The 14,553-nt window shown below is 40.7% G+C and overlaps 1 protein-coding gene across 1 annotated transcript in view; it reads left to right on the forward strand.

Moving 5' to 3' along the window:
- LOC102830374 (microtubule-actin cross-linking factor 1-like) overlaps positions 1 to 14,553 on the forward strand; it is a 474,365-nt gene that overhangs the window by 439,621 nt on the left and 20,191 nt on the right. The window contains exons 84-89 of the mRNA XM_006867570.1: positions 243 to 431; positions 4,962 to 5,082; positions 5,671 to 5,834; positions 7,539 to 7,701; positions 9,191 to 9,345; positions 10,419 to 10,493. Of these exons, the coding sequence (XP_006867632.1) occupies positions 243 to 431; positions 4,962 to 5,082; positions 5,671 to 5,834; positions 7,539 to 7,701; positions 9,191 to 9,345; positions 10,419 to 10,493 (867 nt within the window). The remainder of the gene's footprint in view (positions 1 to 242; positions 432 to 4,961; positions 5,083 to 5,670; positions 5,835 to 7,538; positions 7,702 to 9,190; positions 9,346 to 10,418; positions 10,494 to 14,553) is intronic.

Genomic DNA, 14,553 nt, shown 5'->3' on the forward strand with positions numbered 1-14,553 from the left:
ACAACAAGCAGCAACAACACAGAAGCCTTGAGTCTAATAGGGTGTACCAAATTTTCTTTCAGGAGCCATTTTCTTACTCCAGCTCTTATTTCAACTGTCCCTAGGATAAGAGTTAAGCTTCTTGACTGCTTTGGGCACTCTCTTCCCTTAACTGTGTTTGTGAAGATCAGATGGGAAGAACTTTGAAACACATAGGGCTATGTTTGGCTGAAAGAAACAGCACTTTCTTTCTGTCTTATCAGGTCCTGACATGGGCGAAGCAGCACCAGCAGCGTCTGGAAACTGCCCTGTCAGAACTTGTGGCTAATGCCGAACTCTTGGAAGAACTGCTAGCGTGGATCCAGTGGGCTGAGACCACCCTCCTTCAGCGGGATCAAGAGCCAATCCCTCAGAATATTGACCGAGTAAAAGCCCTTATTGCTGAACACCAGGTATCTTAATTGCATTGTATGATCCCTGATGTTGACTGTGTTGATCATGGAACCCATTTTGTTTGTTTTTTGTTCTTTAACATTTTTATTGTGAATTGCTTAAATGTTTGCATACAAGATCATCAGTTTTACATTCAACAAGCCATACATTTTGTGTCATTTCAATGTTTACAATCCCTTCTGTGCAACAACAGTTATTCTACTTCCTCCCCATGGCTCCTGTTTCCATTCCACTCACCTTCCCATCCCTTCTCAACTTTGCTTTTATGTAAATGTTTCCCTTTTGATTTTGAATGATTGACCATTCCATGGTGAGCATCCCTTACTAATGCTGTTGTCTCCCCTATAAACCTATATACTGCTTGACTGAAAATTGGACCACAAGGGTGAGTTTCTTTTCTGACCTAAAGAGTGGTCGAGGGCCATACTTTTGGATTTCTCCAGTATCTTTCTGACCAGTAAGCCTGTTTGTTCCACATTTTCTCTCACTCTTCCAGGACCTTCTAATGTGATCTTTTTTCAGAATAATTGATGGTGGTAGCCAGGCACCATCTAGTTCTGGTCTCAGAGTCATGGAGTCTGATGTCCACATGTTCCGTTAACCCATTGGACTAATTGATTCCAAGCCTCTTCAAGTCTTAGCACTTTTCTTTCTTCCGAACATGGAGTGCTCAATAGCTGTACTTTAGCTTTTAAGATCCCAGGTGGTACTCACCAAAGTAGGATGTTGAACACTGTCTTTGTGAACTATATTATGCCAGTTGACCATGGTGTCCCCTGAGACTATGGTCCTGAGCCCCCAGACCCAGTAACTCGTTGCCTTAAGATGATTGACAACATCTAAAAAATTTTCATCATTTTGCCTGCTGTAGACTCTACCACATTCATAGCTGTGTTTGCAGCAGAATTAAATTGTTGTTGTTAGGTGCCAATCAAGTTGGTACCAATTCATAGTGACCCTATGCACAACAGAATGAAACACTGCCTGCTCATGGGCCAACCTCACAGTTGCTGCCACACTTGAGCCCATTGATGCTGCCACTTTGCCAACCCATCTCACTGGGGGTCTTCCTCTTTTTCTCTGACCCTACACTTTACCAAACATGATATCCCTCTCCAACCACTGGTCCCTCCTGACAATATGTCCAAAGTATGAGAGACGAAGCTTGGCCATCCTGGCCTCCATGGAGCACTTTGGCTGTACTTCTTCCAACACAGATCTGTTGGTTCTTTTGGCAGCCCATGGCACTTTCAATATTCTCCTCCAACACCATGTACAAATAACCTCTTTCAAACCTTTGTGTATTTGCACTCCTGTTCTTCCTCCCATACTGTTCACTCTGTCCATGTTTCTACCCACAGAACACTATTGTTCCAAGATTGTGTATATAACACATCTACTTCTACCCTCTTCTGCCAACCTCCCACTTCTTGTATATTTCCCTTCCCATCACCGTAGTTAACATGTGTCACCCCTCTAGCCAATGAATTATCTTCCTTTGTTCCCACCCCTTATAACTATCAAAGAATGTTTCTTTTAGCATGGAAACATATACTTTAGTTTTTATAATAGTGGTCTCATACAATGTTTGTCTTTTTGTGATTGACTAATTTCACTCAGCATAATGTTCTCCAGGTTCAGCCACGTAATACATGTTTTGCAGATTCATCATCCGTTACTCTTCACCGTTGCCTAGTATTCTAAAGTTTGCTTATCTGTTCTTCCATTTTGGGTGTTTAGGCTGTCTTCATCTTTTGTTATTTTAAATAGTGCTATGATGAACATTGGTGTGTATATTCATTTTTGTGTGTGTGTGGAGGGGGTGGGGGTTGTTTTTTTTCTGCTGTGTAACAAATTGCCACAGACTTAGTACCTTAAAATAGCACACATTCAATATCTCATAGTTTCCATGGGTCAGAAGTTTGGGCCTGGACTTCTTAGGGTCTTGCCAAGCTTAATCAAGGTGTAGATTGGTACTTTCTCATCTGGAGCGCAAAGTCTTTTTCCAGGCTCTTTCAAGTTATCGACAGAATTAATTGCTTGTGGTACTATGTTTCCATTTCCTTTCTGCCTGTCAGCTCCCAAAGCCTCACTCAAGTCTTCACACACAGTCCTCTCACAACATGACCGTTTACATTGTCCAAGTCTACAGGATAAACTCTTCTGTTTGTTATGACAAAGTCTGCTATAATACAGTGTAAGTCATGGAAGTCACAAATCTTGGCACACATTCAAGGGAACAAGATTATACAGGGTATATACCACGAATAGGAATCTTGGGGGCCAACTTAAACATTTATTTACTACACTGTTTTCATTGACCTTCCTCTGAGCCCAAGTCCCATTGGCCTATCCCCATTACATCTTTTTGTTTTGTTTTGTTTTAAGTTTTTATTGTGAATTGAGTGAAAGTTTTCAGGGAAGATCATCAGTTTTACATTCAACAATCACACACCTTATTTCATTACAATTATTATAATCCCCTCCCTGTACCATCAAATAACAGTAATTATCTCCATTCATTTTGCACTCCCCCCTTTTTTTTTAAACACTCAGGCATTTTGCACCACCAAAGGGCACATTCTGCAAGTCTGCCTTCTGGCCTCCAGCTCTTAGTCCCTCTCTTCCTATGAATCTAGAGTCCTCAGCTGCTCCCTCTTTCTTTTCTTTTTTTTTTTAAATTAAATGTTTTTATTTTGCATTGAGTGAAAGTTTACAGGGCTCCCCATTACATCTTGATTCAAAAAGAGTTCTTGAATGAATCCAGAGATAGGCTAAGAAAAAAAAAACATCAAACTAAACTGAATGAAGGAAAGCTATGTTGAACCATCTTACTAATAAATAATACATCTTTATGAGCTAAATACAGTTTTTAACCTGGAACCGACTCGACGGCACTTAACAACAACAACAATATACACTAAATGTAAGCATGAGTGCTGCTTAGTTATATTGCGGACAATGTGTGTATGAATAATTGCTTTTATCAATTCCCTGTACTTCGCATCAAGTTTTCCTACATTGACTCCTTCCAGACTGAATGGCAGATTGTCTTCTGTTGTATCTTCAAGCTCTTCCTTTTTCATCTCTTCTTTCCTTCAAAACTTCCAGATCTGTCCTTTCAACCCAATGTACCCTGAATTACCACCATCCCTCCCTTCCTTCTTTTCCAAATAGTCCTCTTGTCCCCTGTCTTCTTTCCTCATTTCCTATATTCACTCCCTAGTCCAGTATTGTCTCGTTCCCACTCTCCCAGCACTGCCCCAGTCACCTACTGGCTATATCCAACAGATTATTTTCAGTTCTTCATTTACTTGAGAAGGGACATAGTTGGCTTTTCTTTCTCAAAACTGGCTTCTTTTGACTTCTGTGTTCATCTTTCTTGTTTTCCTTCAATCTCTTTGACTATTAATTCTCAGTCCCCTTAGCTAGTTCCTCTTCCTTTCCCCACTTGTTGATGTTCCCTGAAGTTCCATTCTTCCCTCTTCACACTACTGACTCTTCCTTTATAGCATTATATCTAATCCATCTGCTTCACCTATCACCTTTAAAGCAAGAGAGTCCTTCATCTCCAGCACCATCTTCTCAACTCCAGATACTCACAGGCAACTTTGAAACTCTCATTTTATCTTTGCCTCCTTACCTGCCCCCACCTCTCCCTTTTAAACCTGCTTCCTTTCTCTCCATCCACTCAGTCACTCAACATAGAAGCCTGTGATGTGTCTGGAGTGCCGCCCTGTAGCTAGCTGATCACCAGGCCTTGTCTGTCTTACTTGAAAATATCACGTGATTTCATGTTTTCTGCTCTGACTCAGGCCCTCTTCATATTGCACCTCAATTACTTCAGTGACTTCTTAGCCTACCTTCCCTCTGCTAGTGACTCCCCCACTACAGCTCCATCTTCCTCACTGAATCCAGAATGATAACTCTAAATCACAGATCTAACCATGTCCCATCCCTTGATCAAAATTCTTCAGTTGCCATAATACCACCCTCACCACCACCTGATGCTTTCAGAATGGGATCCCAGCCGCTTAGCCTGACACAGGCTTTTCTGGTTCTTCTTCTGCCTGTGTCTCCAACCCCACCACCTGCCACTCTGATTGCAACCTCTACACCAGCCAGGGATTGCAAGGATCCTCCATCACAACAGTGTCAGGCCTCCCTGGTTTTACCCATGCTGTGCCCTCTGCTGGAACTACATCCCCTCACCCTTCCGGACTTAGTTCAGGGACCAGTCTCCAGGTAGCCTTCCTTGCCCCCTCTGGCTGTGAGTGGTGCCACCCTGTGGCACTCACTGCCCTGACTTCCTGATTTTCTCATTAAAGTTAAAGATCATATTTTACTCCTTCAGGATTTAAGCGCCTGGCAAAGCTCCTTGTTCAGTCATGTTTCTTAAAAGGAGTGAAAATGTGTGTGAGGGCATGTGTCAGTTTGTCAGTCAGTCATGGACTTGGCCTTTGTTAGTAAGAAGTTGCCTGAGTCTAAGGAAACTCCCAACTCTTTTTCCTATTGTTTGTGTTTGACAGATGTTTATGGAGGAGATGACTCGCAAACAGCCTGATGTGGACCGTGTCACTAAAACATACAAAAGGAAAAATGTAGAACCTGCTCATGGACCTTTCAGTGAGAAGTCCCGCGGTGGTAGCAGTATGTTTCCAGCCCATTCTGTTAAACCATTCCATCCTCCTAATAGAAGATGCATATTCTATCTTCTATCAAACATTTTTTGCCACTTAAAAAAAAACCTTAATGGATTTGAACCAAAATCTTTTAAAAATTCATTTTTCTTACACTGACAGTAACAGTATTCCATTTTCTTGGGTTAACATGAAAGTTTGAGGTGGTTAAGTAAATTATTTTGCAATGGCCTTTCCATTGTTTTGGTTATTAGTTCAAGTTGTCTACCTTTGATTTGTATTAATTTAATCATAAACAAAATCATTTATAAATCCACTGCATTTTTTAGTTGAATTGATGCTTTTTCAATTAAGATGGGATAGAACTAGATGAAGGTGTTGTAGGAACTAAGTATCTGTTGGCTGGGGAGGAGAGTTGGTATTTCTAGAATTAGTATGCCTCCATATCTAAATATTGCCAGGCCCCATATATTTTTTTTTTGTCAGTTATCAAATAGATGTTATGACAAAGAATATCTCCATTTATACTTTAAAATGATTATTTCTGTTTGTGAACTAAAAGCCATCTTTTCTAATCTTGTGGTTATGTTTCTTCTAGGAAAACCCTTAAATCAGCCCACACCTCTTCCCATGCCAATCCTTTCACAATCTGAAGCTAAAAACCCACGAATCAACCAGCTCTCAGCCCGCTGGCAACAAGTCTGGTTGTTAGCACTGGAGCGCCAGCGGAAGCTGAATGATGCCTTGGACAGACTGGAGGAGGTAATGGGTCACTAAGTGACTTTCTCTGGAGGGAAGTGACTTTTTTTTTAACAAGATAGCATTTCTGAATCCCTCTTAATACTTCTTTGGAAGTAGAACAGACTAATTCCATGCCGTCACACTCTTTCCATTAGATTCCCTATGACAGGTGACACAGTTGTGAGAATAGTACTCATGGTAGAGTTTAGCTGTAGCATATGGTATGGAAAGCATGAAGCCAGCTAGTCCATATCAGGGGCAGGCCTGTGCTCCAGTTCTTGCTGCCAATGAGAATCAGGAAAATAACTTTGAAAAGTTATCTCTAGTTTTATATCATAACATAAAAATACCATTGTTAATCCCTTTGTTTACAAATATAAGCTGCATAGTTATGAAATCACATTAATTTTTATGGTCTTGATATTTTTCGTCGTCATCTTGGTGTGGCGCTGTGGGTTAATGCGCTAGACTGCAAAGTCTGTTTGAAACACAACTTTGGGAGTTCAAGCTTACCAGCCGCTCCTTAGGAACCCTATACAGCGTCACTGTAGGGTGGAACCAACTCAACGGCCCACGACAACAAAGATCATGAAAATCTAATTTAATCTGAAGTATTAAAAACCCATTGCTGTCAAGTCAATTCTGACTTTAAATACCAATATTTTAATACTTATTGGACAGCATAGAACTGCCCCCATAGGGTTTCCAGAGTAAATCTTACAGACTGCTACATTTTTCTCCAGCTGAACAGCTAGTAAGCTCTGACTGCTAACCTTCTGGTTAGCAGCCGAACACTTAACCACTTTGCCACCAGGGTTTCTCCTGAGATATTATTGCCCAGACTGAAAATGCAGTACTATGCTTCTTAGTTTCCAAAACAGACTTCTAATACCTTTTATATTTTTTTTATTTTGTGCATATCAAAGCAGCTATGCCTGGAAGTGAGTGTTCTGTGTTTTTTGTTGTTATTTCTGTAGGTCAGTTGAGTTTTAAGCATATTTGATTTGGGTTGTTTTGTTTGTTCTTTCCCCTTTTCCTTCCAACTTTGGAGTTTGAAATACCAGTGGCAAAGTGCTGCAGTGTTTCAGTCATTTTGAGCAAGTACTGAAGATCACCTTGCCCACTTCACAGGCCTGCCGTTTTCTCTTTCAAGGCCAAATATTTAACATGGAAGTTATATGGGCAGTTTGTTCCTTTTGTTGCAATTCCAAAGAAACATGCTTGGGTTCAGGGTTGGGTTCCCAATGCTTCCAGCTGAAATGCTAGTCATCTCATGGAAGTCTTAGTAGAGAATGAAGGGAAATATGAGCCTCCTGGTGTGGACCATGACTGTGATTATCATGTCTTTCAAAATAACATAAGCGAGGGGTGCTAAGAACCTCCTCCTGGATCCAGTCCCTCACATCTAAGAGGGTGATCAAGTAAGACTGATTCCACCTATTCTTGTTACACATACCCTACACACTCTGTAGTTCCTGTGGTGGTTGCTCACTTACTGTTTCTTCTGCTGCTTGTGTACATAATCATGGCTTTAATAATCTCCTCTGGGGGAGCTAGATTGTACTTTCACAAATGAGATAATACATAGATAACATTGTTGGTATGCCCCCTCCTGCCCGGAAGGCCTGCATGGCTTTACTGAATGTCTGAAAGCTTTCAGTATGCTTTGGGAACATTTGAGAGCTAGAGATGATAGCTCTGATTAACACTCGGCTTTCTGTTTAGTTGAAGGAATTTGCGAACTTTGACTTTGATGTCTGGAGGAAAAAGTATATGCGTTGGATGAATCACAAAAAGTCTCGGGTAATGGATTTCTTCCGGCGAATTGACAAGGACCAGGATGGGAAGATAACACGTCAGGAATTTATCGATGGCATTTTAGCATCCAGTGAGTCCATTCATAATTCCAGACACAGGTCACACCTGGGATTTCTTGTACTAAGTGTTCTTTCTGAAGTTAAAGCTATAGTCTGGGGAAAGAAGAAGTGTATATACTTACTAAAATTGGTTTATCACTTTGATGGGGGGAAGAATCTTATTTCATTGGTAATTTTTTTAAAAAGGTAGATAGATCTTGTTTAGCACTTTGTGGCAAACAAAACATGTTTGATATATAAAGAGCTAACTTTTGTGAATGATGAGGTTCTAAGTAAAAGTTTCAAAAGAAGTGTTGCAGTTAAAAAAAAAAAAGGTTGTATTTCCTGATATCTATGAAACAGTTTACAAAGTATGTGGTCTTGTTTATTTTTAGCAAAAGGAAACATTGAGATATAAAGTAGCTAGGTGACATGTCAAGGTCACAAAGCACATCTCACAGCTGTGCTCCTTTCCATGGAGTGGTCAGGGAAGGGCTGTCTGAAGATGGTGTTTGAGCTGAGACCTGGGCAATGAGAAGGGTCCAGCCATGTGATGATTTGGGAAAGAGACAGAAGTTGTGGGGACCGCAGGTTCAAAAGCACTGAGGTGGGAATGAACTTGGTGTTCTAGGAATGCAAAGTGTGACGTAGCTAGAGTTCCATGAGCTAGACAGGAGGAGACTGAAGAGATCAAGTTGGAGGGAAGACAGCAGCCAGGTAATGCAGGCAGGGCGTTGGAGGCCATGAACAAAGAGTTCCAGTTTTAGTCTAGAGACAGAGGGACAGTGGACAGCCCCCAGAAGTGTTCAGCTGAAGAACAATTTGATCTGATACATGTTTTAATAAATTATTCTGGCTGCTGCAAATATTTACAGTTTCCATCCAAAAGCAGTTTGGCAAGAACCTAAACACAGAAAAATATCTTCGTGCTATTAATTCCAAATGATTGCTATTCTGAAATAACTCAAACATACAGCAGTAGTGTAGTGGTGTTGTTGTTAAGTACGGTTTGTTGTTGTTATGTGCCATGGAGTCAGTTCCGACTCATAGCGCCCCTATACAGGGTTTCTGAGGCTGTAAATCTTTACATGGGCGCAGAAAGCCTCATCTTTCTCCCACGGAACAGCTGTGACCTTGCAGCTCACAGCCCGATTCATTACCACTATGCTACCAGTACGGTAGATAAGTAAAATTTTAAGTTGGGTGGTGTAGATATTATATGCGTAGTTATAATACTAAGCTACTTTTTTTTTTTTAAATACAGACTACTGTGAAAGTCTGTAATAAATAAAATAATACCAAAAATTTAATATAAAACTGTCTCTGCATTCTAGATTTATGGGTGATTTTTATTTACTTTTTTAAATAGTATTTTATATCTTGTACATTTTCTAAATTGGCCAGACACTGCTTTTCAGAAAAAGTCAAGTCATACGCTATTTCTTTCAAGAAGTATTTCTATAACTTGCAACCAGGTAAGCCTTCTTGTTAATGTTTTGGAATGTAATTCCTTTTCACCAGAGTTCCCTACCACCAAGCTAGAGATGACTGCTGTGGCCGACATTTTTGACCGAGATGGGGATGGCTACATTGATTACTATGAGTTTGTGGCTGCTCTCCATCCCAACAAGGATGCTTATCGACCAACAACCGATGCAGATAAAATTGAAGATGAGGTATGGGAAGCAGTTTATTTAGAGTGTATTCTTGACTCTGGGTTCATGAATTTGGCTGGGTGCAATTGTTATATCAGCCCTTTGACTTAACCGTTGGGAGGTTTTTCTGTTCTGGGATCTCCTTTGGGCTGCTGTTACACAGAGGATCACTTTGACTGTTGAGTTCTAGTCATAGTTCAATGAACCATTGCTCAAGTGAGTCACATCTGTGTGGTGCTCTATAAAGTTGACAGAGAACCGTTCAAGGCTTCTGGCTCCATTCATCCAGGTTCACAGGTGCCATGCTGTTTAGAGCTGCCTCATCTCTCAGTCCTACTGAGAGTTGAGCAGAGTGGTCATCATACGTAGCATGTAAGAGATGAAATGTAATATTTAAAATACGATGTACCCACAGAGCTTTCTGCCAAGTTAAAAACTATTGCATTGAATATAATATCATATTGAAAATGGCAAATTATTTTATTTTCTGAGGTTGTTGGGTAACCTCATGAGACAGAAAAGAACTGCCCCAGAGACTTTTCTTGGTTGTAACCTTTACAGAAGCAGAACACCAGGCTTTTGTCCTGTGGAGCCGCTGGGTGGGTTCAAACAGCTGACCTTTTAATTATCAGTGAGTGTTTTAATAATTGTACCATCAGGCCTCCTTCAAATTCTTTAATAGCATGTAGAAATCCCAGGGTTCATTGATGACAGATCTTGGGAAGGGAGACACACAGCAAGGCAGGGCTTGGGGGAATGGCCCTGAAACACACCAGGACTAGCTTCCAGAAAATCTCAGTCTTATGGGTTGAAATTCAGTCAATTCATAATTTGCTTTATTAATCTGTTTATTTTGATGTGCACATATTAGATGTTTCCTCTAAAGGAAATTTAAAGCAAAAAGAAAGAATGTGTTTTATGTCATTTGAGGAATTTCCTCTGTACTCAGTTCAATTAGTAAGTCTAACATTTATTCAAAAGAGAAAATGAATACATGTGTCAAAGCCTGAAATGCCTAAAAAATAGATAATGACTTCTTTTTGCATATAAAAATCTGCGTTTCTCTTCCACACTTTCTTGTATGCAACCAATAGGTCACAAGACAAGTGGCTCAGTGCAAGTGTGCAAAGAGATTCCAGGTGGAGCAGATTGGAGAGAATAAATACCGGGTAAGAGAGGAAAAATCAGTCTTCTGTGGTGGTGGTTTCCTTATTGGTGGTCCTGACAGATGAAATCCACTGGCTACTGATATTTGGAGGCCCAAGCCCACACTCTGACCCTCATTTCTGCAGATGTCAACTGTCAGATATGTACTGTCCCTGTTGAGCTTGGTACCCCTCCATATTTCCATCTGAAAAATAGCATCCTAGCTTGCTAGATCATAACTTGTACTTGAGTTATGAGATAGGAGATATTTCCTCTTTATTTTGCTGCTGGCCGAAGTCTTTAGGGAGATAAAGGCACTTTTACCGTAAGATAAGGGGAAAGTTGTATCTAATGGCTGACTGTTCACTCTCAAAGAGTCCTATGCTGAAAAAACAGCAATGAAGCTGCAAACTACGTCCAACCACGTTTAGTAGACTTCTGTGAACCCGGGTGGAGACCTGGTTGGCCAGCAGTGTGGCAAGACCTGGGGACTCCTGGGCCCAGAGTCAGTGACATAGCCACAGAGATCTAGAGTGGAGAGTGAAGCGTCCAGTTGATATGAAGAGCGGGCATATGTACAAGAACACCCACACTTGCAGATAGTACCCACTTGACCTGGTTTCAATGATTGGATGATTAGAGCTCAACTACAAGAAGAAAAAAGAGGGAAAAAAAGAGTAATCTGATACGATTTGATGAACTTGACCTACACCTATGGATGCAGCAACTCAAAAGAGGGAACAAATCTTTACAGCAAGGATCATTCCTACCCCCTTACAGAGTAGACAGGGATGGGCAACTTAGACATTGGCTACCCAAAAAAGGGGTACTACAAAGACAAGAAGTGACTGGCTTACAAACTTTCAAGAGGGAACCTAGATCCAGAGGGCATGGAGGAAGGTAGAATCTCCACTGAGTAGTATCCAATCTGTCTGGGCACGGCTGATGAAAGGAGGTGGGGATAGCACTCTTAAAATAAACAAAGAGTCCTATGCTGGCTAATTACTGTGAGCCTGAGCATCTCTAAGACTCAGAGAAGGCTGGAGAAACTGTATCTGGGCCCCAGGGGATACTCTTTTGTGCTCTGAGAAGACTACACATGGGACCCAGATGCATTGGGAAAATGCCAGGCTCAGTGGCCTTCCCTGGATAGCCCTGCTAAGTGCAGCTATAACTAACAAATCTTGTGTTTTAGCTTTTGCGGGACCATAGTCAGGGTGTAGGAAGTATCTGAAAAGGGCTCCTAAAATAAATGCACGAATACACAACAACTTGCCAGGATTCTTTAAAGTCCTTAAGTGAAATTTAGGACTGGGCAAGAGGATTAGGTGACGGTGTCAGATTGCAGCTATGTGTACTGAGTTAGACAGATCTAGATTCCCATTGCTGTTATTAATACTGTCAAGTCGATTCTGTTAGTACATCAAAAACGTCTACAGAAGTACACCAAAACCACAACGTGCTGCTATTATGTGCCATTTAGTCGGTTCCGACTTACAGGGTTTCTGAGAGCATCTGGTGGGTTTGAACTGCCTACCTCGCAGTTACCCGTCCAGTGCTTATCCTACAGTGTCATACCAGGGCCTCTAGTTCTCTTGGCTGGATAGTATTTTGGTAATTCTGCTTTTAATCCAACCCAGGACATTTAATCATTAAGCTCCAAGTAATGTTATGTTTGCCTGTTGGGTTTTGTTTTTTGTTTTTTAATTGTCTACAAGAGAAATGAGTTAGCAAGAACAACATACTGGAGAAGTTAGAGTTAGGTCGTCTTCATTTGTAAAACTGCATCCCTGCAGCAGGAGCTCCTTAAGAATACAGCCAGAAGCCACATGTGTCACTCTGCTTGAAGACTGGTAACATGATTTTCATGCCTTAGTGTTAATTTGACAAAATGTTCTTTTTTTTTTTTTTTCTTCCATTCCCTCCATCCTTTACTCTTACTGTCTGTAGTTCTTCCTCGGCAATCAGGTACAGTGTGCCTTGCAACATTCTCTTTCTCAGTGGAAATGGCCTGTGTAGTTGGTGCTGCCTGTTCTTTGCTGTGGGGAGAGGATGTAATCTGAAGCATGCCTGGGTCACAACTGGTTGTTTTACCAAGTGGAGAAGCTGCTAAAATGACCAGCATTACAAAGCCAGAGAATATAAAGCAATTTTTTTTTTTTTTTTAAAGGAGGCAAAATTTTTCATTCAAAATTAATGAGTTAAAGATAATGATAGTCTGGACTAAGTTATAAGCAATTTGGATCAAGAGGAATTGAAACTATGGTATGAAACCATTCTGTGTCTAATAAAAGTCTGGTCTTATACTTCTGTCAGAGTCTTTTGACAGTGAACACAAGTTTCATAATCTACACTAAGTGAAAAAGTTCTGAATTGCCTCAGTACTTGGTCTGCTTAAATAACATATTTTTATATAGGTAGTGCCCAGCTTACAACATACAAGTTACAACAAACCAACCTTACGATAGTTCCAGGGGTTTTGTGGGGTCTTGTGCGTTGAAGAGCACTTGGGACATGCGATCTTTCATTTTTGTTTTCCTTGTACAACTTACTTATCGTTAGTAATATGTACTATACAGTGTTACAGCACTTAATTTGCTGATGTTAACATTCTTATGTCAATCCCAAAGACAACAAATTTATAAAGACATTGTTATATTCAACTTACATCAAAACTGACTTACGAGGTTGGAATGGGACCCTGTTGTAGGTCCGGCACTACCTGTTACACTTATAAGTACTTGGCAAGTATAGTGTAGAAATCCTAATTGGCTATAGCCTGAAGCTTGCTGATTATGGTAATCCAACCTAAATCTAATGGGATCAAATTACAGACTTACAAAAAAAATTGGGTATTTCGACTCCACTTGGTAACTTTAACCTTTCAGATCTTTCAGATTGTGTTTTTAAATGGAAGGAAGTTGCATGGGTAAAATCTGTCACTGCAATATGAAATTAATACTACTAAGAGCTGATTTGAGATCTTCAATTAATGTTAAGTTCTGGGCACCACAGTAATCACTAATTATATTAACATTTTAGGGCAGTGAGAAAACAGAATAGAAAAAAAGAAATGAAAAATGATGACAGTCAAACTGGCTTTAAATAAAAATCATTTCATAAGAGGGCCAAGTAGAGCCTGTTTGCTAATGACTACATGTGAGCCTTATGGGGCTCTTTGAAATGGCACCCAAATCTCCTCTAGTCCTCTGAACAGGCAAGAGTAAAGACGAGTTTGTCCCAGGGTTGGGACAGAATATGAAGTTCTGTTTTATACTCAAGGTACCTTGAAACCTCAAGGTTCACATGCCTGTGGCTATACAGCTAACGGCAGAGTTACTACAGGAACCAGATCCCAGATACTATTGCCAGGCACTTGTTCTGAGGACTTTGCCTGACAACCAGCTCTGGTCAGGTTTTCCCAGGCCCCGGTTTTTAGAGCTGCCATAAAACCTATAACCAGTCATCACTGTGACCTCCGCTTCCACTGCTATTCTTGTTGATGGGCCTGGGTCATACTGGAACAGAAACAAATTAGAATCTTTCAAAGAGAGGTTTAGTAAGAAATTAATGAAAAGCAAAAGAATGAGATAAATAGAATAATTCTAAAGGCTGACAGGTAAATTACAGAACACTGAATGTGTACTCTAAGAATAAAGTAGTTCTTTCCTGATTCACTATGGTACACATATAGACCCTGAATCCCATCCTCTCTTTACTCATCAAGAGAAAACCCCATACAGTGACTCAGGCCCATGGCTGCTTTGGGGTCTGGTTGGAATCCTCAGTTCTTCCCAGGACCTATTCCTGGGGGACCTCCCCAGTCTCACTCACTGGGTCCCGAATTTGAGGGTGGCTTCTACAGAGGCCAGAAGGCAGCTTCCTCCCCTGGACAGGACGTCTGTTCCCTCACTTCTCTGGGTTCCCACATCAGTGCTCTTTCTATTACGATGTGCTGTTGCTATAGTCACTTTGCATACAAAGTTTAAAACTGTATGAGATGAGAGGTGCAGAGAGTTTTTTATTTTTAAAACAAAGTGATGACGAGTGGGACAGTATTTTTTCAGTCACTTTGCCTATAGA

Source organism: Chrysochloris asiatica, unplaced genomic scaffold (genome assembly GCF_000296735.1).
Source record: "Chrysochloris asiatica unplaced genomic scaffold, ChrAsi1.0 scaffold00106, whole genome shotgun sequence".
NCBI lineage: Eukaryota > Metazoa > Chordata > Mammalia > Afrosoricida > Chrysochloridae > Chrysochloris > Chrysochloris asiatica.